This window comes from Varanus komodoensis, unplaced genomic scaffold (genome assembly GCF_004798865.1).
Source record: "Varanus komodoensis strain SLA01 unplaced genomic scaffold, ASM479886v1 scaffold94, whole genome shotgun sequence".
Lineage (NCBI taxonomy): Eukaryota > Metazoa > Chordata > Lepidosauria > Squamata > Varanidae > Varanus > Varanus komodoensis.
The window spans coordinates 1,126,305-1,151,969 of record NW_025336646.1 but is presented as its reverse complement, the minus strand read 5'-3'; the positions used below and the strand labels follow the sequence as shown (position 1 = coordinate 1,151,969).

At 41.0% G+C, this 25,665-nt stretch overlaps 1 protein-coding gene across 1 annotated transcript in view; it reads right to left on the bottom strand.

Annotated features, from left to right (window-relative positions):
- TNKS (tankyrase) overlaps positions 1-25,665 on the bottom strand; it is a 118,853-nt gene that overhangs the window by 20,081 nt on the left and 73,107 nt on the right. The window contains exons 12-20 of the mRNA XM_044418938.1: positions 20,769-20,940; positions 19,207-19,286; positions 16,599-16,744; positions 15,447-15,612; positions 9,674-9,893; positions 4,937-5,046; positions 3,720-3,908; positions 2,324-2,561; positions 1,031-1,113 (exon numbers count right to left, since the gene is read on the bottom strand). Of these exons, the coding sequence (XP_044274873.1) occupies positions 1,031-1,113; positions 2,324-2,561; positions 3,720-3,908; positions 4,937-5,046; positions 9,674-9,893; positions 15,447-15,612; positions 16,599-16,744; positions 19,207-19,286; positions 20,769-20,940 (1,404 nt within the window). The remainder of the gene's footprint in view (positions 1-1,030; positions 1,114-2,323; positions 2,562-3,719; positions 3,909-4,936; positions 5,047-9,673; positions 9,894-15,446; positions 15,613-16,598; positions 16,745-19,206; positions 19,287-20,768; positions 20,941-25,665) is intronic.

Genomic DNA, 25,665 nt, shown 5'->3' with positions numbered 1-25,665 from the left:
TAAGTTAGGTAAGTTTCACTGTGGCAGAGTAACAGAGATGATTTAAAAAAAATAGAGCAGATCATTGTTCCTGCTATATAATATTCTGAAACACTTAAAAGTGCTTAAACTCCAGTAATATTAGCAAAATATGTTTATTTCAATCCTGCCTTTTTCTGCTGCAGATGGAAGGTCTCTCCTCTAGAAAAAGTGGGCAGGGCTGCCTTTTTTCAGGGGCCACCAGGGGCAGCAGAGGGATGGAGAAATTGGTGAATATCCACCATTCTACTTCACCCTCCAGCTCAAACAGAAATCCACTCAGTGTCTGTCCGTATCCAAACTATGGCTGGAATCCAGATACCTACTAATCTAGCTGCTCTTAGTTTTTTCTGGGAAAGCAGACCCCAACATTTCCATCTACTTTTGAATGCTGTCTCAGTCTGGAAAGTAAGTTGTCACATGCTATGTGAACTCGCTGCTTGAGAAGCCAGTGACTGAGGACCCCTTGGCACAGGGAGCTATGCAGCTGCATGGTTCTTCAAAGCCCCACCAATGAATACTGGTTTTAGAATCGACTATTGGTTTGCTGCTGGTTTATTGTTTTATTGGTTATATTGTGTTTATATTTCCTCCTGTTATATTTCTGTTGTCGTATATTGTATTTTAATCCTATTATGTTTTATGGTTTTGGCTGTTATTGTTATTTATTGTTATTTGTATTTTTATATTGCACTGTGAGCTGCCCAGAAAGCCTCTGGCTATGGGGCGACATACAAATGTGATAGATAAATAAATATTTTTTGTTTATTTAATTATTCATTTAAAACATGTATATGCTGCCTGTTTTACCCATGGCATCTCTAGGCAGCTAACTTCAAACATTAAAATAGATTATAAAACAATAGCAAAGATTAATATAGATACATAATCTAATAAAATAAAATTACATTACATTAGATTTAAATACATATACAACTGCAACAGTGAGTCGAAGTGGACAATACTTTAGCTGTCCTGCTTCAAAGATATCTCCAAGATTTTCCACTCCTACCTGTTCTGTTTCAAAGATATCCCGAAGATGTTCCAGACCCAAGCTTTTCAGAAACTGGCTGATGTTCATGTCCAGACCGACAACTACAATAACAAACACAAATCACTGAACTGTTCACAGGAGGCATCCAGTATAAGCTAAATAAACAATCAAAATTCAATTTCAGTCAGTAACTATCAGTCTTGGCTTGCCTGATTAAACTAAAATGGTATGATTTATTTAAATTACAGTGAGTGGGAGGCACAATTTCCATAATCACTGCCTGGCTGGAGGGCTGTTGAAGGGCTGCTTCTCCCTCCAACATGCCATGCCATTCCAGTTCAGATGGCATGCCAACCTAAACCTGAATGGTGATCACGGAAATTGCACTCAGCATGCGCCAGCACACACTACAATTTAAATAAGCCATGTTAAATGATAAGAACGCCAGGGAGGTGCGATGTAGTGGTTAAGTGGTTTTGATTGTGCAACAGGCCTGCTGTAGGACCTCATAAATACCAATCTCATCCCACATTAAAGTCTAAGAAAGCAAATATTTACCTGACTTCAAATTTAAATGACAAATCAGCAAATATAATGCTATCTTGCTACTAAAATGCTACTAAAAATTGAAAAAAAAATTTACATAAATAAAGGATGGGATTCAGACAAAAAGATGTATTTCTTCTGTGTAGTTTTTGTTCTGCACAATCTGGATTTCAATCATACTGTATACAGCTTTGATTCAAATGCTTTTCTATGCATTAGCAAGACAAAGCCAGGTGGTTACTTGTGGAAAAGTAAGGGGATACTTCTTTTATAAGAGCTTTTTGTATATACAGTGTCTCCTGTTCTTCCATCAATATAATCCCAGGCAGGCACAAACAGATGTATTGCTCCTCTAAGCAAAGATCGCCATAAACATTTTAGGTGTTCGGCTACAGTTCCTGATATACCTTACACTAAATTAAGTTTCTTATCCAGATAAGAGGACCTCTATGCCTTTCATTATGTTAAAATTCAAAACCAGGAATTGATTGCTAACAAAAGCAAAGAAAGAATAGCAATTTGCTTTGTTTCCAGCTAATTCTTGAATATGTGACTCTTTAATATACTGCATGTTTTACGCTTGGACTATGCCTTAAAGGATATGACCAAACACACCTTGAAGGATAATATGAGAGACTGAAGTACTCAGAGAGCAACCCCATGAACTGCTTACTGAAACATTTAGCTCCAAAATGTATTAATGGACTATTTTCCAGTTACTGTGTCGATTATTACACTCTCATTATCTTCACTTAGTAAAGTTACCTTCTCCTTCTTTCCTCTCAGTTCCTGCTGCTCCATCCCCAGCATTGGATGCCCCTCCCACGGCAATTTCTGCCAGAGGTCCGGCAAGGTTATCTATACTGCTGGCAGCAGACAGGCAGGATGGGGTTGATGCTGGTGAAATGATAGAAGCACTAACTACAGTAGCTTGAGGTTTAAAGCAAGTCGGCAAGGCCTCTGGTGGCATTGCGTCAATCAGCAGGGCTCGGATATCATCAGCCTGAAAACAAGAGTATCAAGAAAATAGTTGAAAACACTGAAATCAGTCATTGTTTACTGAAGGCATTCTTTAAAGAGATCATTTTGACTCTAATTCTTGTGAACACCGGGGACATGTTTCTGACAAAATTTAGCTGCATTCACTTGTTTGGAAATACAAAAAAGGCTTCAAAGGAATTTATTTTTTATAAAATGCTTCTCTACTGTACCTAAGCTTTTCCAGGGAAAAAAAGAGACTTAAATTACATTCACAAACTAACATTCCAGCTACAAACATTTGTCTTTTAAAGTTGAAGATAAAGTTCAAGTAACAGAATCAAACTCAAATGAAGGAGGGAAGTAATTATGAAGTAGTCATGACAGGGGCATTAGACTGGCATCATGGTTTGCCTGAATGAAGTTTTCACAACGAGGGTTTACAATTTATGTAAAGTTATGAATAGTCTTCACTATGATGCCAAGGAAGAGAATTTGAATAAGACACTCAGTGTAGCGTAATTAATTTGGACTGATAAGATTCAGTTGAAACTCACTGGGTAATATTGGATGAGTGACACACTGTAAATCTAACTGACCTCACAGGGAATGTTGTTTCAGGGAATGAAGTCAGGCCAACTCACAATCGCCACCCTGAGTTTGTTGAAACAAGGTCAGGACATAAATGTAACGGAGTAAGTAGATAAATGTGGTATTACACTCGTTAGGGCAGTGGTGGTGAACCTATGGCACATATGCTGCAACAGGCACGCACAGCCCTCTCTGTTGGCACGGGAGGCAAGTCGCCCCAGCATCGCCCCAGCAGCTGAGCATTGGATAACAGCACACATAGGGGCCATGCACATGCTCGGAAAGGAGTAGTGGCGCCAGGCGATGATGTCACGAGCCACAACTCATTAGCCGCGACTTTCGCGTGGCCGATCAGTGTACTGCCAAGGATATATATATATATATATATTTGCTTGGACTGGCTGTGAGTTGTTTTTTCTAAACTAAAACCTCAGTATTCAGGTTTTATTGCAGTGTTGGCACTTTGCGATAAATAAGTGGGTTCTGGGTTGCAGTTTGGGCACTCAGTCTCTAAAAGGTTCACCATCACTGTGTTAGGGACTGGAATATGAAATATAGAAAAAATTGCTGCTACTTTAAAAAATGATCTTACGGTAGCCAGATCCAAAGGTGTTTGGCCTTCTTGGTTCTTCATTGTTGGGTCTGCTCCATGAGCTAGAAGTAGAGCACACAGCTGCGTCCTTCCTTTTTGCGCTGCTTCATGCAATGGTGTAAATGCCCATTTATCTGTAGCATTTACACAGGTATTGTATTTAATCAGCAAAGCTGCTATATCCACATGCTGGAGGGAAATTACATATACAGGGGGGAAAAGAATATAGTAGTAAAAAGGTACAATGCAGGAAGACCAAAAGCAAAAATGATTTGTTATGTAACATAGATGGATACACTCAGTGCTGTCAACATACAACAAATATGAACACCTCAATATGTACATATCCATGTGCAGGGTAGGATTGTATTCGTCCACATACAAAGTTCACTACAACTCTAGATTAGGCCCCTGCAGTTTTCTAATACCTGGAGTTTCCCCTAATGGGAGTGGATACACCTGTCTGTTTCCTTCTTCCTACAAAGGTATTAAAAGGGATGCTTTATTGATTACATAGAAACACTGCAAGTCAGAAGGGGTAACCTGGGCCATCTAGTCTGACTGCCAGCTCCACTTGGCTCCACTCATGAAATGCCCAAAGTGTGGTTGTCCAATCTTTCCTTGAATGCCCTCACTCATGGGGCCTCTACCATTACAATTAAGAAAGGGTATGGAGAAGCCTTGGAGCCTTTCAGGCTTATCTGAATGACTTGGCCCTGGGTTTTAGTCCACAGGAGAACGCAGATGGTTATTTACCAAGTGGTAACTTGGGTGTGGTATTTTTATGTCTTCACTTAAAACCCAGTTATCTCCGTTGTTGTTTCCAGATGTCTGATTACATGCTAAAGTGTTTTAAATCCACCAGCTTACCAAATGCTTACATGCATGCAGTGAACAGTTGATAAATGGTCTATTCATGCTAGTTCAGTGGACAATTCTGGAAAATTCTTAAATGTTTTCTATTTGACAGATATTCCTACTCACAAGCAAAACTATAGTAAGAAAAAGCTATCTAGTTTGGCAAACTTTTGTTGATGACTGCTCTTAAATGGTTTTTATGCTGCTACTATCTTCACTGCTGTTTTGGTTTTTTAATTGATGATTTCTTGTTTTTTTAAATTGTGTATTGTTTTACTGGCTTAGCACTGGTTATTCTATTCTACAGAAAGGCAGGATACAGGTCTTGAAAATGCATATATTAATTAATTAATACTCACCCCATAGGATGCTGCATTATGTAGTGGAATTAATCCTCCTTTGTCTTGAGCGTTGACATCAGCACCATGCTCTAGAAGATATTCAGCAACTTCCAAATTATTGTAGCCAGCTATAGGAAGAAAAACATTGACAAAAACCTCAGCAATGAAAGAAACTCACCTGCATTTTTCTTAATGTCTAGCTTCCTGTTAATTTTATAATTCTTTAGGTAGCTGAGAAGACCTGTTTCAAATGATACGGCTTGTTGTCAGGGGGGCTTGTTCATGAAAATTATGCCACCCCACGCTCATCCCATGTTCCTGTTTTGTTCAAACCCAGTGCGTCTAACATGGGGTGATGTAATCTCATGGACAAGCTACACTGCCAGCCCAAGGCTTGTTCAAAGGGATTTCATACCCACAATGAATTGTTTTGTCATTTGAACCCAGAATACCAATTTTGTTGCAGCTTGTTGAAAAGTGCCACCGGGGTGGCCAAAAATACAGCAGCTCCTCCTCTCATGAGCTATCGTGCTTCCCAAAGTCTGCCTAGCAACACAGCCATGCACCAGCATGTGTCTCCCTCTTTCCTCAGCAGTCTTCTCCTGCATCTGTTCGCTGCTTTACTTGTCAGCAAAGCAGCATTTTCTTGCCCATGGGAGGCAGCCATGTGTTATCTGTACAAAAACCTTGAAGGAGCTTGTTATCTTGCCAGCTTCAGCTGAATTTCCAATTCACTCTCTCTGCCTCCCTTCTGCCCCACAGCATTATTTCTCAACAGGAGAAATCCTATATTTAATTGAAAAAATATAATTATTTGAGACTTCATTTTGTGCAATCCCTTAATGCTGTGTGGAACATCACTTTGCATTTGTGCAATGGCTAAAACCACACACTTTTACGTGAAATGTTGATGGCCAATTTCTTCTAAATGCTGGAACTCTAACTTATCCTTTCCGTGACCACCTCTCCTGTGCGTAGGAAACTAACAGTCAACCCAGAAACTGTACTAAAATATTCAAGGTACTTTAGCAGTTGCAGTCTACAGAGTTTGCTTTCTAGAGTCATTTGCTGCCCATATGGCACCACGGAGCCTGCAGAAGTGGCAGATGGTGCTTCCTTGCCCTCATTCTTCTCACAAGATCACGCCACACAAGCATCTGGACCTTGGCCAAGTCAGAGGGAAAGAAGCAGCATGTGAGGATTCTGAAGCACTTTTGCAGTGAGGCTGAGCTAGGCACATTCACGGATCTCTGAATAAGTGCAGAAGCCCATGAGCACCTCCAGAGCACCAGGAACAGGAGTTTGTTTCCCTGAGTTTCTGTTCAGATGCTAGTACAGGACTACTCTCGTGTCTCCATACAGGACAAAGAGAAGTTTCATGCTTCAGGAAATCATGGTGCACAGCAAGTGGTGAGAGCTAGAGCCACATGCTGGACCACTCTATGACAAGCTTGCGATTATCTTGCTAGACTGGAGGGACATGACACTCCATTATTCCACTGGCAGCAGGATTCCATTAAGCCATCCACAGAGAGGCAGCTACCAGTTCACAAAGAATTGCCAGCCTCCGTGCCATGGGTCCTCAAACTACGGCCTGGGGGCCGGATCTGGCCCGCCAGGCCCATTTATCTGCCCCGCCATGCTTATTTGGACCCACCGTGTGCACACCTGCCACTGCCCACCTCGCCCCGTGCGCGGGGAGGCAGCAGTTTGCTCACTCGGCGAAAACGATCTCCAAGCGAGCAAGCTGCTGCCTCGTGTACCTCCCCTCGCCCCGCGCACCCCACCCCTGCCTCAGTGTGCGCGCCTGCACGCACCACCCCCGCCCTCACGTCGGCCTGCGCACACCACTGGCACCGCCTTTCCGGCACCACCTTTCCCCAATAACTCTGGAATGTCAAGATGAGCTGAGCTTTATACCACATGGACAATAGTCTCCAGTACATCCAAGGCATGCAGCGATTTTGCCAGATTCTGAGCTGCCTAAACATCCATTCAGAGTTGAGACAATGGCTATCTCTGTTTCCTCAGCAACCAGCCCACCCTTCTTTGGGAACTAATTCACCAACAATGAACTCATCCCATACAAGCAGCCCAAGGTGTTTTCCTTCTGCTATAGGAAAGAAACCATGAAAGCAACTGCATCACAGGACCCCATAGACATTCTTCAGAAAAGACAGGACTCAGGCATAGCCATCCAGAAGGCAGTCTGAAGTACTCTCCCAAAGGAAATGCAGTCAGAGCTAGACTGCCACTCACTACGAAGATGCTCCCCCAAGACATCAGTGCTCTCCCACCAGCAGCTCCAAGCAACTGAATATGGAGGAGTGGCAGCAATCTAGCGATGCTTATGATGCACTCACCTGCTAATTGCCAGGAAGCCACTGAAGAGCTTTCCTTAGTACATAATACTTTGTTTCTTCCATTTCAGTGTGTAGCTGAATAAGAATTAATACAGGGTTGTTTTCAAGGACTGTTGCGGACAGAAAAATGAAATGTCGCTGTGCCCTAGGCATTCTATTGACCCAAGGGGCATCAAATGGGAGCAGCTGGGATGGTTCACTTTCATTTCTGGAACCATGGAGCACTTCACTGAAGGATCAAATGGAATCACCACTGCACACAATACCTTAGGCACAATGGTGCGTTTACTCCTACAGTTGTATGGGCAGGATGCTATGCTGTGTGTGTAAAGGGAGGGTTGGAATGGGGATCACTACTCACATGCCCTTTCTTCACTCTCTCTCCTCTGCCCCTGTTCAATCCCCTGCCCCTTTGGGTTATCCGCATTCTAAACACAACAGTAGCTCAACTCTCTGAGAAGCTGTACCAGCTTCTCACAGATACATGTAGCAGATCAACAATCAAATCTGGTCTATGGATCATGAGCCACTTGCTGCAGCCTGCAGGTGGTGGTTAGCACTGTTTTCAGGTTGCAGTAGAAATCCCCTTCCCCTGCTACCTAATTTCAAACACTAACAGTACTGGCTTCCCCCCTTATTATCTTTAAGAGATCAGAATGAGCAACCCAGTCTTAAGAGCTGAATGAATGAGAGATACGGCTGCTTCAACCACTGCCCTGTACTTTGGAGGGACTTATGGCAGAAGCAGCACGTATTACTGTTCTCTAACAGCCTTTATTGATCGCCATGATGACATCCTCAAGCACCATGATGCAACATCAGCACCAGCTACCTGTATGCTGTAGTGGGAAATGAGGGGGATGAAGCAGGGGCTATGCAAGAAGCCTTTATCAGGCTGCTGTGAGAAGGTTTAAGAGGGCTGAAGTGGATGTAAATGTTTGTCTCTATGAAAGGAAGCTGTGATGCCATAGTCCATGCTGCCATGGTGGGGCAGCTCACTGAAGACAGATGTGTCATCCATTGGTGGTCACTCCATACACCAAAACCCTATGGTCACAAATTCTGAACTCAGATGCTTGGAATGATGCCAGATTTTGCCAGACCACTTCTGAAATCACAGTATCGGAAACTACAACTTATCACTGAGAGACCATAGTGCAGGAGTTCATATTGGTTAAAAACAGATCCTCTACAGACTTACTTTCACATTGTGTACTTCCCTCTCAGCACTACCTTTGGAGTAGGGGAGTCTACTGCATGCAAAATTTTCAGAGAGATTTGCACATTCGGAATGAGCTTTATCTCACTGATATCATAAAGGTGGGGACGAGAGAAAACATGAAGAGTTTTGTTGAAGTGGGATTCCCCTGGGCAGCAGGGGATCTGGATTCCTTGCACATGCATATTTTAGTTCCTCCTAGGTTGGGTGAAGAGTTCTACAGCTGAAAATGTTTTTACAGCATGGCCTTCCAGGTGCTTGAGGACTTAAAAGGGATTAATGGAGTCACAGGAACCTGACAAAGAAGCCACAACACAGCTATGTTCGAGAACTCACCTTTGGCAGACAAACTAACCATGGGAAGATTCTTAATCAGCTCCCTACAACCACTATGGCTGCCAGGAAAAGGAGGCTGGTGCAATTGGAGGGGTTGCACAGTAAGAGAGAGGAAGGAGGGAAGAGGGAGATGTCAGTAGAAAAACTGATCGAGAAGTTGGGCCATGAGGTAGAAGTGTGTGGGACAGAATGGGAGAAGACTTGAGACAAACGCAGGTGGGAGGATAAGTGAAAGCAGTGTGGCTGACAGACCCAAGGGGTGTGTGGGTGAGATGACAGGAGATGCAGCAGAATCTGGAAGAGCTGGGAAACGGAATGAAGGAAGGTGGCACTAAAGCTGCTTGCAGGAGTGGCGGGGAGAGGGAGGCTGGATGAATGCCACAAGCAGTACAGGCAGGTGAAGACAGCAGCATGCTAATCAAAACCACAAAACAGAATGAAAACAGCTCCAGTCTTTATTAGAAATGCAGGCAGATATCAATAGGTATGAAGGGATAGAAAAACTTTCCAATGGGATCCAGCAAAGCAGAACAGGCCCCAAACAAGCAGCAGTCCAATAGGAAAAAAGGCTGCTGGCATAGTGAGAGAACAAGGGCACATGGGATACAAAGGCTCCAGGGCTACATGTGGGAACTGGCTGAAGGTCTGAGACGGAGCAGAGCAGAACAAAATATAGTGTCATGAATGTCTGTCAGGCATTTTCTTTGCCAACAACCCACACTATCCAGCTTACTCACATGGTGGCTAAATGTAAAGTGCAGATGTGCCCACTGATTCTAAGATAACTTTCTACGAATGAATACATGACTGTGTGATTCAGTAATCCTGATAACTCACCGGCAAGATGCAGTGGGGTGGAGTTTCGTCCTTGGGTATCTCGGCAATTGATGTTTTCTGGAGAACACAGCTTCTGAACTCGGGCCAAACATCCCTTTTTGGCTGCATCCAAGAGGGCAGCATCACCTCGCAGAAGATCCTGAATATCTGTGTCTCCCTCTTTCACCAAGTCTAGGGGTGTGTTCCCATCTCTGTTCTTTTTAGTTGGATCTGCTCCATGCTGCAAATAACATGTTGAGTGTTTACTAGCAGAAATTAGATGCAGGCTAGCTTAGGTTCTCCTCTCCCCCTGCCCCCCAAAGCCTCCCAAACAGAAGAGTATATGCTATTTTTGTTTAATGTTCATTCAGTACCATCAGCATATACATCACTTTACAGAGTTGCACATGCAGTAAAAAAAAATGGCTCTATTCCAAGCAGCTCACAGTTTAAATTTAGACAGTGAGGACAGGGAGACTATGCTAAAATCCAGGGGTTTAAGCAGACCACTGCATGACTATCTCTTCTACCTACTCCTCAACTGTATGGCTATGCACTCAAGAAATCACATCCATGACTGAAAATATGGGCCACAGGCCATCCAGTGCATAATTGCATGCACTTAAATTCCACTTATGTGAAGGAGCTTAAGTGAAACTAATCTTGTGTGAGACTGTGGCCATGGAGTCTTCCAAAGACATATGCACTGCACGCTTAAATTAAGTTGTCATTAACTTCTTTGGAGGATAGACATGCAAGAAATAGTGTGTGTATGTGTCTTTACATAGCTTTTGACTGGTTGATTTGGTATTATACTCCTACATTTTGCAAAAGTGATATGACTGAGCAAAGGCCCAAAGAAGTAACAAGTTCTCTATTCTGCATATATAGGTTCTATGTAAATGTGTACAACATCCATAACTTCTTACTGCTAACAAGTAACAGAAGAGACAAGCTACATTTTAGCCTACTTGTAAATATTACTGATTTTTTTTTTAATGTAAAACTACAATCAATTCTGAGTACTTAGGCAGAAAGGCCTAAACCTATTAAACATTACACAGAAAAGACTATACAGAATTGTACATTCTTTTGTAAAAACCAGAGATCCAATCTACCCTATCTATTCTATAGATTACTAAAATCATAGTTAACGGTTAGAGAGTAGCTGTTTTGATCTTTGACTGAAACAGCCCTAAAAATTTGGGCCAGATATGATCAGGCTTAACCATGGGGGCTGCTTCTTTTATCCCTAAGTCTACCATGTTGTTTTTGAAACTACTGTTACAACTAAAGGGGCTATTTGTATTGAGAAATACTGGTGGGAAATCTAATTCAGCCTCAACCCTGACTGCAACCTTTTGTATTAAAAATGAAGTACACAAAACCAGACACAGCAAAGTTTAGAATTAGAAAATAAACATCAAGTTACTTGGTCAGAAGTATTTTATACACAGTTGCAATCTGCAAGACCAAATGAAGATACAGCCTTTAATGTTCACATTCTCTAGCAAAGGCCTCTTAATTCCTACCCAGTCAAACTCTAATAATGTACCTGTAATGTAATACCTTCTAAAGAATGATATAAACAAATGTATATTACTTACATAGAATGAATTGAATTGAACAATAACTTCCAGAGGAAATATGTAGGTAAACTTATTTCAACATATCCTATTTGTTCAAGGTAGATATATTTTTATATTTCACAATAAGTTCTTTTTTTATCACTCACTCCTTAAACTTGGGATTAGCACACTATGATGGAGCACTGTGTCTTGTTCTCACTTGAGGCTCGTAAGATCAGTGCTCTGCAATCAATAATTCTCCACCAACATTGCTCTCTTTCAGAAGTACTGCATGAAACCTTCAAAGTCTAACATTAATTCAAATCCACTACCAAATGTCAATCTTCTCTTCCCTCTTACAAATACATATCCTTACTTAACTACCAAAATCATCCTTTGCTACAATTATCCGTGTGTTTTATCTCAGAGCAAGCCAAGAAAATCCCCTTTAAATACTGTACTTATACAGTGAGATTTTGGTTGCCTGAAATCTGCTTTCTCTTGCTTAATCCATTTAGCAATTTTCCATCTTCTAACCTGATTAAGCAGCTCAATAGAATTAAAATAAATTGGCCCTCATCCAGCGCTAGTCAGGCTTTATTGCATGTGACTAGGTGTCCCAGATGTGGATGTACCTCTCCACCCATGCCAAATATAGAATTAAACTCAATGAAGATGAGATTGGCATTTTGTCATATAACCAGACAGATATCATAGAATCTAAAGAATAGTAGAGCTGGAAGGGGTCTATAAGGCCAGGCTATCAAGTCCCAACTCCCTGGTCAACACAGGACCACAAGCTAAAGCATCCAAGATGGCTGTCTAATTGCTTCTGGAATGCCTCCAGTGTGGGAGCACCTGTAGCCTCCCTAGGTCATTGGTTCCACTGCTGTACTGCTCTAACAGTCAATATTCAGCAGAAATCTGGTTTTATGTACCTTAAGCCCATTATTCTATGTCCTATACTCTGGGAGAATCAAGATGATATCCTGGCCTTCCTCTTTGTGACAGCCTTTCATGTACTTGTAGAGTGCTATCATCTCTCTCCTTAATCTCCCCCCCCCCTCAATGCTAAACATGTCCAGTTCTCTCAATCTTTCCTCATTGGGTTTTGTTTCCAGTCCTCTGATCATCCTTGTTGTCCTCCTCTGAATCCTTTCCAGCTTGTCTGCATCTTTTTTAAACTGTGGCACCCTGAACTGGATGCAATACTCCAGATGAGGCCTAACTACTGCTGAATAGAGGGGAACCAGTACTTCATGTGATTTGGAAGCTACACTTCTATGAATGCAGCCCAATATAGCATTAACTTTTTAGAAGCTAAATCACAGTATTGACTCATATTCAACCTCAAATTCAACAACAATACCAAGATACTTTTCACTCATGGTACTGTTAAGCCTGTTACTGTTAAGATATTGATAAGGTATCTCCCATCTTGTCACTGTGCATTTGTTTTCTTTTTTCTAGGAGGAGAACTTGGCATTTGTCCCTATTGAATTTCATTATGTTACTTTCAGCACAGCACTCCAGCCTATCAAGTTCACTTTGCATTTTGATTCTGCCTTCCAGGGTATTAGCTATCCCACCCATTTTTGTATCATCTGTAAATCTGACAAGCATTCCCTGCACCTCTTCATCCAAGTCATTAATAAAAATGTTGAGGAGTGCTGGGCCCACCTATTTACCATTAACTGTATGTAGGCATGTCCCCTTTGCTGGATTAACTTGCATATTTTAAATATAATTATTCCTTCCACAAATAATTCCAAGAAAAAGAAAAAAGGAGGAGGAGGAGAAAAAATAATCTGTGACTGTTTCTTCCCCTCTTTTCTTTAACACTGTAAATTCCCTCAAAAAGACATAGTAGTGTTATACGTTTATCAACAGTCCACCATCTGAATACATACAAAATAGTACAATATAAAATAGAATTAGTAGCTGATCTCACAACTTCAATAGTTTCCTCCACAGGAGTTTTTGCAAATTAGCTTATAGCTCTCCAGAAAAGACATCTAATACCACAGTAACAGGGAAGAACTCTGAGAAAAAGATTATTCAGCATTAGCTACAAGTTGGATTGTACTTGTGATTTTTCAAAGAAACAAATCAGTGCAGAACCAGATGTGGACAACAGCAGCCTCATTGCAGAGGTTGGGCTCACTCCACCTATAAAACAGCCTTTAAGGATTGTTGGATTGGATTCTGACTAAGAGGAAGGAGATGGGGGTCAGAATCCACAGCTGAATTGCTAAGGCCAGAGGACTCAGAAGTAAGTCAGCCAGTTGCTGAAAAACAAACATTTCAAGTTCTGTAGGAAAGTCTAGTAAGCTAGCTGATACAGGAGGAGGCTCCTTCATGGAGGAGGACCCAACCTCCTTAGTCCAATCTTACCTGTCAGGTTGGCAGAATGGAGCAACTGAGACATGTCAGATGCTCCAAGTGGTTGATCACCTTGAAAGGCAGTTAGCCCTTTTCAGTTTGGAAGGGGAGAGAGGTATTCAGTTTGTACCAACTTCTTATCATTAAGCCATATTTTCCCAATGACCAATATTCTAATTTGTCTCCTTGCTGCTGTTATTGACTTCTTTTGTATCAAAAAGCCAGCTTTGCTGCTTAGCTTTAGCATAATAAAGACCATTAGTTAGAAAGTCTTAGTCATGATCTGCTTGGAAGAAGGGAGGGAAGACTGGCCAAGACACTTACTACTACCAGGAGATAGACAATCTTTCCCCCACCCCCTAAATTTAAGAAGCTGAATAATGAGTTCTATTCTTTCATGGGCTGTGGGAACAGCAAAAATTAATTTATGACAAATTCATAAGGTCAGTAATCTAAGAATACAAGAGCAATAGTTGGTCAATACTACCTCTTTCATATTAGGGAAGAGACCATGGAAATGCCATTCATACCCTGCTTATTTGCTTCCCTTTTTGTGACCACTGTTAGACACAAAATGGTGGACCAAACATTGTTGTGATCTTCTCATGTTCATCTAAAACAGTGATTTTCCACTGGTCTGTGGACGGTGCCAGTCTGCAAGATTTCCTGCCGGTCTGTGGGGGGGCCATATCCTGCTTGTCACGGACAGGCGCAGAGGCTGTCTGTGCTCCACTGCCTCTTCAATTGGCATCGCATTTGTGGGGGGTGCACTGGTGCCGTGGGGGGAGGGCAGGGAGGGGAGAGATGGTTCAGTGGGAGGCAGCTGGGAGCCATGGTATTTGGTATTTTGTTAGCATTTTTTGTTGCTCAGTTTCTGGTTGTTTTAGATAATTTTCATATTTTTTTTTTGGTACTGTGTTTGGAAACTAATACACAGAATGCTGCATTATGTGTATGGTGCTTTTTGTTTCTGTCTCAGTGGTCCCCAAGATGGTTTTCCTGTTTTTGCCAGTCCCCAGCTGTGGAAAGGTTGAAAACCACTGATCTAAAACATTTAAAATTGATATGGCGTATCCAGCAAATCTTCCCACTGCAGCTCTCCTTGGAGAAGGTTCAGATAGATTCCCTCAACTTTTTCCTTATCTTCCAATACTGGCTGGGAGATAAGTGATTACGTGATTGGTAACTTATCTTAGAACATCACAGCTTTGCTTCAGAAATTGCGTATGCTCATCTAAATACATGAAAACCAGTGAAGCAGCAATAAGTTGCCCCAAGACATACAGTAATTCTTGACCTTTTGTGGGCTCTGGGGCTAAATATTGACTCAATACTTTTTCTCCCCTACAAAAATACAAAGCAGTTTCCTTTAAGCTCAGAGTCAAGTTTAAGTAACATCTAAAAGAGCCTCAGCTTGTTTTCACAATGGCAGCAATATGAATAATGCATGAAGCAGCAATAATAGCACAAAAGCAGAGCAGATTGATAGGGCAATAGCCAATTTTAGAAGTTTATTCCTGGGTTTGTGACCACAAACAGCCTTACTTCTTACAATTTATCCTTTACTAATATTAAACAGAGTAGAATCCAATTAAAAGTGAAGTTCAGGTTTTTAGTGCATTTTTACACACTAAATATGCAGAATTATTACTCTGTTAGTTTGCAATATGAAAAAGGGTACAATGCCTGCCTTCTAAATAACAATATTTTATATCTACCTATTAATGATACTGCCATTCTTAAGAAGGTTCACAGAAATGCTGCATATGGCAGCATATGCGTAAGTCTAGTTCAGTGAATGCAAATTGACAAAAGAAAATCTAAAGACATTATGAACTACATACCTTTAGAAGAAGCTTACAGATTTCATATTTCCCCTTTGCTGCTGCCTCATGGAGTGGTGTAAATTTCCACAGATCTGCCACATTGACAGATGCCCCATGTCTCACCAATAATTCTGCCACTTCATAGTGTCCATATGAACAGGCATTATGTAGAGGTACTAAGCCACTAATCAAACAGAGAAACGTATTGATAATAATATAAGATCTTAAACTGTAAAAATGGTAATTATCTACCAAGATATGATGACATTTAACTATCTTTCTAACAAAACCAAGAATTTATGCAGCCAATACATACTGCATATTCTGATCCCACCAGAAGCACTTTGTTCTGTAAGAAGCAATCTATGTTTGCCAGTCATATTCCAGATAAAATTGCTTGTATACACATCAAGGTAGCCCTAGTTCTCACTCAAGTTGTGCAGTGTGTGTGTGTGTGTGTCCGCATGCGCGCATGGGTGCTTGTATCTGGACTCTACTTCTTCAGATTCCAAGTGGAAATCCATGTGACTCCATGTACCTCCATACAAAAAAATCTCTACATACAGAAAACTACATATCAGGAGCCTCAGTCTGCCTTCAACTTGTTAGATAGTGGTGGCTGCAGTTTTTCAAATAGAAAATCCCATTCTCTGGGTCCCATCTAAACCCTCAAGGCCCCATCTATAATCCTACCATAGTCGATCAATTCAGTGAGAATTAAGTTTTAGACCATGGGTCCTCAAACTACGGCCCGCAGGATGGATCCAGCCCGCCATGGCCATCCATCCGGCCCAAGCGGGTGGCGCAGGTGGGAAGGCGGTGGCCTGCTCACTCGGAGATGGTTTTGGACTTGCTGGGAGATCTCCGAGCGAGCCACCACTGTGCGTGCCCGATGCCGCCTCACGCACGCCTGACCCGCGTGCCGGGCCGGCACCTCACTGGCCCACGCCCCCAGGCACCCCCGCCTCACTGGCTCATGACAGTCACCGCAGCCTTTCAACTGGCCCCCTATTGAAAAAGTTTGAAGACAGCTGTTTTAGACAAACGCATCAGAGCAAACTGTAAGCCACAGTTACAGCAGAGTCCAAGACAGCCTTTGCTGAAAAGGCTTGTATGGAAGGAAGCCATTCCATCCACACATGAAACAGTAAACTGAGGAGTCTCACTTACCCTTTATCCTTTGCATGAACGTCTGCTCCATGGTGAAGCAAGTATTCCACTACTGAGACTCGGTTATAACCCGCAGCAAAATGCAGTGGAGTTGAATGGCGTCCCTCCAAATCTCTGCAGTTCACATTCTGGGGACTGCAAAGTTGCTGTGGGTAAAAAATGCAAAAAAGAAAAAAGAAAAAAAAAGGAACTCATAACTGATCATCATGCTATGTTTTCAAACAGTCACTTCCTATCCTCAGTGTAAAAATGAGAGGACAATGCTTTATGACAGTTGACACTATTTTTAGTCTGAATTCCTTCTTTCATGTCCTGATTTAGAGAGGTAAAATCTTGAATTGATCATTTAAATATTACCTTCTTGTTTAATAATGAAGTGGGCACCCTGGGGCTTTATTATTTAATAACACTATTAATAAAGAACACAAAAAGAATACATATTGGTTAATATTTTAAATTCCCATGAAGCACGACAGTAAACTCAAATGTCAGTAGATTTTAGTATCTGTTGTACTTGAGAGGATCCAAAATACAATGGGAACATGAAACCTGTGTTTTAATCCTAGTCTCTACACTAATTTTCTGATTGAGCTTGTGTACAAGTATGGCATTCCCTCTTAACTGTTCTTTGAAAACACCTGAAAAGATGTAGTATATAGCCCATAAACTGGCCCGGTTCATAGGATCACCAGAACCCACTGTGGTATTTAAACCATGAGGGGCTGTGATGCCATTTTGAATATTAAACCCCCAGAAAGGAGTTGTTATGGTTTGTCATGTTGTCCAAACCTGGGCAGCACAGGTTCTCTGAGGGCTAAAGACCCTTCGAATAACCAGTGATATGTTGTAGGGTTATTTGAGGGCCATTTAATTTCAAACAACTGCTGCCATCTGGGTTCAGATGGCATAACAAACCATGGCAACCCTAAACTAAAATGGCCAAGGGCTTGCACTAAAACCCATCTTGGCTTTTAACTTATATAACTGGCTGCGGTAATCATGTAAACCAGCCTATTGCCAGTAAAAAAACATCAGCTCAAAACAGTAACTTCACATGTACTCATGCAAATAAAACATGGTAACGAATTTCAGAAGCAGTTCTGAATTTGTCTGTTGTAGAGAGAATACTAAGATTCCTGTGGTGATTATAACATTTGTTTGTGGCACAAATTTTACCATAATAAAATCATGAGTTTAAGGTGCCACAGGACTATTATTTCTTTTAAAAAAGACCAGCCTCAATAATGTGAGAATAATGTGGTGCTTTGCTCCAATCTCATACAATGCAACAACAAAAGATAGATCTGTATGCCTACCTCGATACTTTACCTATCATCATCATCATCCACTTCATAATTTCCAGAGCTCTTCAGATTTTGTAAAAGAGAACTGTTTGCAACCTGTCGCCATACTAATGACATTTAGAATTGTAAAGACTTAATGAGCCACTGCAGAGTAATTATATTCAATGAAGAGGAGAAACCAAAAGTTGGTGCCTGAAACACCTTGCTCATTACACTCATAAAGGACATTGTCTTCATCTATTAGGAGTTACAAGAGGCATGTCAACTGTTTAGCTCTCCTACTTCTTTGATCATAAGTGAGCAAAAACACACGTAAAAACATTATAGAAGAGAACATTCTGTATTTTAATGCAAAGTATTCAACAAAGGAAGATCACTACAGTAACTTGGATCCTGATAATAGTGAATGGGGATAAAACCCAAATACAAGACAATGAGGTCTAAAGCTTCCAATATCTGTGAGAAGACATAAAAGTTCAAATAGTGAATAATTATAAAACACACTTCACATCCTTATCTAGTTTTGCTCTTTACTAAAAGGAGTAATCTGTAACACAATTCCATTTTTTATTCAATAAATTACAACCGCTGGTAATTTTTAAAGCTACCTTAATGGGTGCTATCTGACCTAAATATCAGATTATATATGGTTCTGTTCAACAGTGCAGCATTTAAATAAAATTTCTGTCATATTAGATTCATTGTCCATCCACCCCTGCAAAAGACCACATGACCAACTATTACCTATACCCTATTTATATTGAATCTAGAGTTTACTAAGTAACAATGAAAATATAATTAAGTAAGGAAATGCATCAATACAAGAAAAATGTTGCTTCACCATAGAGCTGAATAATTCATAAGGAGATTGGAAACTTTCATTTCCATTTTTGATTAACTATAGTTTGTCATTTTATCCAAAAGCAATGAACTCTGATTACTCTAAATCTGTTTGGAAACAAGCCAATTTCAATCCACAGATTATAAAGTTGTTTTGAACAAATCCTATTCACAACTGTGCTGAGAGGAGTGGAAGAATGAGTGTCCAAAGTTCAGTGGGGTTTGTTACCGTAAAGCAGCTCTTTAAGTCACGAGCTTCTTATACTGCTGTAACAGCGATCATGAACAAGTTAGTTCCACTGATTCAAGAGCAAGCAGATATACCTGCTCATTATCCAACTGTGTTATGGAATACACGCACAACAGAACCACCATGAAACAACATGCTTTCTTTTTCTAGGCAAACAGCAGAAGCCATGAAAGAAATATAAAATGCACAATGGAAGTTATTTACTCTAACCTACCTTCACAGTTTCCAAATCTCCAGCTTTAGAGGCTTCCAACAATCTATAATCCACATCAGATGTATGTACTGGAGTGCTCTCTACATGACAGACAAGAAACATATAAGCATCTTGGTTATACAGAAACAGTGTTTAAGTATTTAAGTCGGAAACTTCCTCATGTGGCACAACTGGGCAGCCGCTGTTTGATTTTACCTTCTGCCTTTTGACTCTTAACACAGATGACCTTTGCTGCTACAATTGTTACTGCTTTTGTACAACACAAGCTCTGAAATATTCATCCAATTGGCTTAACTCATTTGAAAAATTCCAGCTTGCCACTTCTGTAGCCCTAGGGCATGCAACAACAAGCTTCAAATACAAAATTCAAAAGAAATCCACTAAATAAAGCATAAAAACCCTAGGCAAGCAGCATGGTGAACTTTTTTTTTTAACTGAATGGCTCAGCAACACTTTGAAATATCATCCCAAGTACCAAGATGTAAGCTTGAGCAGAGGGTCTACTCATGACCAAGCAGGGTAAGCCATTACAAGGCAAACTTCAGAAGCGAGCAAGACCAAATCACTCAACAACTTTCTTCCCAGGATCCACCCTGCCTCTTAGAAATTCATTGGAAATAAGAGCTTTCCCCATTAGGGGATGGGGAGGGACTGCAAAAGAAGCTGGTAGGTAGAATGACTGGGCTGTATGGGAGAAATGGATAGTTTTATGGGTCACACTGGAAATAGCTGGTAAGTGTTGTATATCCCTAAGACCACTGATAGAATTACATATTGACAAGTGACTATTGAGCTGAGAAGGGCCTCACTGGCTTTGTCAACCTGAGTGTTAGAAAGCATTTCCTGGTTTTGTTGATTCTGAACACTCATTGCAAATATATATATATATGTTGCTGTTCTTTGTGTCACTAAGTTTGATTTGCTCACATTGTCTTCCTGTGGTTCCCCCTAACTGATCAGCTTAAATAGCAGTCCCAGTAAATGAGGACAAGTGCAAAGAGGAAGGAAAATAACATAATCTATCCAGTGGCACTCCGTGTTCTTGGTTTTTCACTGTGATGTGCAGGCTGGCCACTCTGGATTGCTGAGGGAGATATGGAAAGAAGATGAAGCATTAGTGGGTTGTTTGGTGATCAGGAAAAAAGTGGAAATGATGGGCATGCAGGAGGATACACACCTGCCTGGTCAGGCATGAGCCAGAGCTAATTATGAGTTCTTTCACCCATGATTAACTGTTACATGGGAACCAGGTCAGTGTATTCATTTTGAGGCCAATATGAAAATGAAGGAATATTCAAGACATACCTAATATATCTTGCATATAAAGTATTTTCTGTTATTCTGCTTTGGATGGAACAGTACTGCCTTATATAGGTTTAGGTCCAGAGTTTGGAGGTGCTCTGGGTCTTGTCCTGTTTTCAGAGGCCTAAGTGCCTTTTGGAAGCCTTTACCAACTGAGGCCTGAGGCTAGTATACCAACTGCAGTCCTCCCTGGGCAGAGATGGCCTTGCAGCATATCTGTGCACTGGCAACTGCTTAGTATCAAACAACAGAATCCTCACCATTGAGTATCTGCTGCACTGCTTCGCTGCCCATCTGTGCTGCTGTGAAACCTTGTAAGGAGATGATGGAGGGGTCAGAGCCATAACTCAGCAGAAGGCGACAAGTCTGCAGGTGACCTGCCAAAGCAGCTCTGTGCAAAGCTGTTTGTCCAAGGGTGTCTAGTGCATTCATCTGAAGGAGATATATACACTGTTTAGCAATATGGCATATTCACAGTTTTTTCCTTTACAAATCTATCTTGCCTTACAACCTGTGGGTGGAAGGAACAAAGTTAAGTGAGACTGCACAACACACTAATTTCACTATTCCTCCAGCTGTGTTGTAACATAAACACTGCAGGATAATAGAGGATCAATTAAGTTCTTCTAATTATTACTTTGAAGGCACATTTATTTCACATTAAGGAGGTCATTAACTGAAATCATTAAGGTAAAAAGGAGCTACTGGAATTTTTAAATTTGTAAAATAAATGTGTGCTTGTATTTCTTTTGGAAACTATATCATGATTCAGTTATTCTAACAAATGAAAACAAAAAGTTTGAACTTTTCCAAGAATTTCTGTTCTTTGGGGGAAAGAAGACAGCTAGTACTGAGTTATTTTTCTTCTTAGAGGAAGAAACTGTTTTCAAATTCATGAAGAGAGAAAATACTGCTTTTGAGGCCAGGAACAGGTGAAATTTCATTGATTTCTAGATGGTGCAGGATAGCTCTGGCGATCCACTGGTATTTGGCTCTGCTGCAGAAAATGGTCAGGAAAAATGTGTCCTTGAGAGTGCTGCTGAATAACTGGTAACCCATTCTAGTATGCCTCAATCAGGAGTTGAGTGTGTCTAGGTTTTCATAAATTCCACAACCTGACCAGCCAACAAGGTGGGTGGGCTACATTACAAGAAAACTGTATTGTTCAAGACCTGGACTATCTTTCTGAACATTTTTTTAGGCCAGGAATGGGAAACATGTAGCCCTCCAGACCAAAATGGGCAGTGGTTAGTGATGATAGGAACTGTAGTCTAACAACATCTGGAGGACCACAGGGTCCCTACCTTTAGGCTTTCGGGGATTGTTCTCCTCTGCACTTGAATTGCCGTAAGATTGCTTAGACAAGATTAGGAAAGGGGAAAGAGCCAGGGCTGTTTCAGTGGCCATTTGTTCTCTTTGAGGAGACTGTTAGAGTGTTATTTTTGTCTTTGGTTACCACCAAGATGCAAGCCAGTGAAGGCTTCCGTATCCCTTTCCCAATGACCCTTGGAAGGAATACAAGTGCCTCCTCTGGCAAGCCCTGTTCTTGCCTTTTGTCTGCCAGGAAAACATCATTCTATGCCCTACTTGTCCTAAGCACCTAATTGGTGGTTCTGGTTTGTATCAACTAGCTGGCATCTGTAGCATTCTGCTTGATGTTGGGAAGGTGCTTATGTGGAGGCAATTGAACCCACTGTTTCAGCAATTTGCCGCTGACAGGTGGAGACATGGGTGAGGTGCCTCACCAAAATCTAGAAACACACAGGATCAGGGATGCAAACATAATGACTACCTTCCCAGCCCCCCACTAGTGGGAAGACTATTGCTAATGTTAGCTAAACTCTTCTCTTTGAGGGAAGAAATAAATACATAAGTAAATCTTAACAAACCAAGTATAATTTACGGAAGACAGCTGGGAAGTATGCCATTTGCCAGCCTCAAAGGTGACAGAGTTTCCAAGCACGAAATCTGAAGAGGTTATCCTGAAGAGTAACCCATTTTAGAACAGATGTTCAGGACAGAAATCTGTTGGCCAGCAATCTGATTATACCTCCCTAAATTTAATATATTGCTTCATTGTTTTATCTTGCTAATCCCTCCAACAAATTATAACAGCTACAGAAATTATGTACAAAATGTATAAACAGGCCACGAGGGACAGAAGCACCATATTAAGCTGGAACAAACATTTCCATAATGATGTAAAAACACTTTTATGCAGCAGAAATACAGTGGAAGCCAACCAGGAACATGTCCGGAGGTTCCCTAAGTAAAACATTCATAGAGAGGAATAGAGTAAGATGATCAACAAAGATTTATGCTTAGATGAATTAACATTGCTCATATTTAAAGTACAAGTAAATTGCAAAATCTGATCAACCACAAGATAAAAGTTGTTCAACATAGGAAGGCAATAAATATTCACAATCCTTTTCACCAGGTGTGAAAAACCACATATTCACAATTACAGGCTCTGACTCTTCTAACAGGCTTCCAAAGTATAACCATAGAAATGTGTGGGTGACGCTTTTCCCAAAAATGTGTAACATGATTCTATATACTCCATGCATTAACAACAACATTGTCTGCACTTAAATAAAAACCAATAGTGAACAACAGCATGGCACTTGGCACAAAATCTATTCAGTGTTTCTTTGAATTGGGGATGTACATAGAGAGGGATGGGTGGGGTACACATGTGTGTGGAGGATGCATATACACACAGCCTTCAGAAGGCTGCCTACTCACTTATAAAGTAATTAAGCCAGATCTGTGCCTTTCAGTTAAAAAAATGTGCGTTTAAGTAACTTCAATGTGCCTTTACAACGGAAAGTTACACAATTAAGGTTCTCTTTTCACCACCATTTTTAATACTGTGAGGAGAAGCAGTAATCCCTGCCCCAGTGGTTGTGCATCATTTTTGTATAGTTGTATAATGAAGTTCCAATTATTCCTACATGGCCAGGAAACGATGCTTCCTTCTCCTCCATTCACTCTGATCATGTCATCTTGGAAGTCAAATCACAGTGAGAACGAGGAGTAGGAAACAAGGTTTCCTGCCCTTAGTCTGGCATCTTCTGAGCAATAAGAAACAATCCTGGTATGTTCAGATATCCTAAACGTGGAGTTTCACTATCACAGGGAATGTCATCCCACTCTGTTGCATCTGACCTTAGAAACAGAGAATATTTTTATGGCTAATGTCTAGTAGAAACCATTTGTTCTCATAAGAACATATCCTTAACAAGCAGAAATAAATTTCTTGTTTGCTTTCTGTTCACCTATATCAAAATTAATCAGTATCATCAATATAATCATTGAAGCTAAGCTAAAGTGAAAGTGACATAAGTAGAAAAGACAGTGAACTAACATAACAAACCACTAGTTATCAAGCATGGAATGAAAACTTCATTCTCTGACCCAATGGAAGCTTCCTAACAATCTATATGATTTAAAATTACGCTGCTCTCACTTCAAGCTTCATGAGCTCAAACGTATTAAGCTGATAGCCACATGGATTGTCTGAGTATACACATCCACATTATATCAAATGATGCAATTATGAATTGTGCTGCAGTCTGGAAAGAGACCTCTCAGTCTCCAAATGACAGATCTGTCAGCAACACATGGCGGACATCAACCCAGACTGAATGCCACACGTTTTAAACCTGTCATAATACGCTATGTTATCATTCACTTTAAGTCCTGTTATCCTACCAAATACATATTTTTCATTGGAATGAATTATTTTCCATTTCTCTACATCCCAGAAAACAGAGGGGTTTTTTAATTGCAGCACTCTTTACTGCTGTTCTGTGGTAATGCAGCACACAGGACCTATAATTATGTGTCTGTCATCTGCAATGGCTCAGTAACTGAAGAATATTTTGAAACCATTAATGCCAACTAAAACAAAATGGCAAAAATATAAGAATGGCCACATAATACAGTCATGTTTCAGTCTTTCCGGAAAGGGATCAAAATAGAAATTAAGTTGATTTCTCCCTTTTCTGTTTGAATGCCATGTTTACCTTAGGGAAGCTATTTGTCAAAAACAAAGCAAAGCAAAACAAATGGAAGTTCACTTATATAAAGTCTACCAAATCACTTTGATAGTTCTTTGATGCTCTCAAAGAAATCCAAAAGGATGGTAAAACAACACTCCCTTTTACAAAAGTAATGCTGATTCTTTCCAGGCAAGGTTCATTCTACTACAAGATTAAAGCTAAAATTCCTAAGAAGGTAATTCAACAATTTACTAGGACAAGACATGAGGCGAGCTGCTTGTTCTTTCCTTATTTAAATAAAGCAGTGCTATGCTAACCCAACTAGTTCATCATCTCTGGGGACTCTGGAATATTAGCCAGGAACATATCCTCTGGGTTTATGTAATTTCAGTAAGAACTGTAAACACCCTTGTTATAATAGTTTGGTGCAGGAGGTGGAGGGAGGGAAAGAGGAGTATGAGGCAATAGCTTGGTTTCCTCTTCGAGACACCTGTGTCTAGGCTGTGCTGATCAGGGGTCCCAGAGATGCAGACCTAGAATTTGGGCAGAAGCAGCTTGCCTCATGGCTAGCCTCTAAACCTGGAAGAGAGCGGGGAGCCTTTTCAAATGCTTCCTCCTTTTCCCTGCCTCACACTCCTCAAGTCATCAAGAGCAACCAAACAAGAAAAGGGCTGGAAAACGAAAGTAGTCAATGCTGGGTCTGTTACAGTTCCATAGTGATGGAGGCAGCTAGCCTCTATCTCAAACAACAGTGAATCAGTTTTGAGGTCTTGCCTGCTGCTCAGCACAGAAATTTTTCTCCACAGGCTCAGATAATATACCTGAGGGAAAACTAGGGATACACAAACCAAACATGTGCATGGGTGACTCCTGCATACTTCAGAAATCTCTTACTTCAAAATACATGCCTGGAACACAAGCACAGGAAGATTCATGATGAGTCCAACTGGACACTGGCTAGAGCTCAACATCAGACCTACTGGGAGGTGGTGTGGGTGGCAAAGAAGTTCTTTTACCACCACTGCATTGCCACAGCGTTGTCCAATAGAGCTGTTTCATGTGGTGAAGGGGTTATTGCAATCTGATCCCGAGAGGGAATTGGATACACCCTCAACAGCTTGCTGTGCTCAATTGCAGAACACAAGATGAA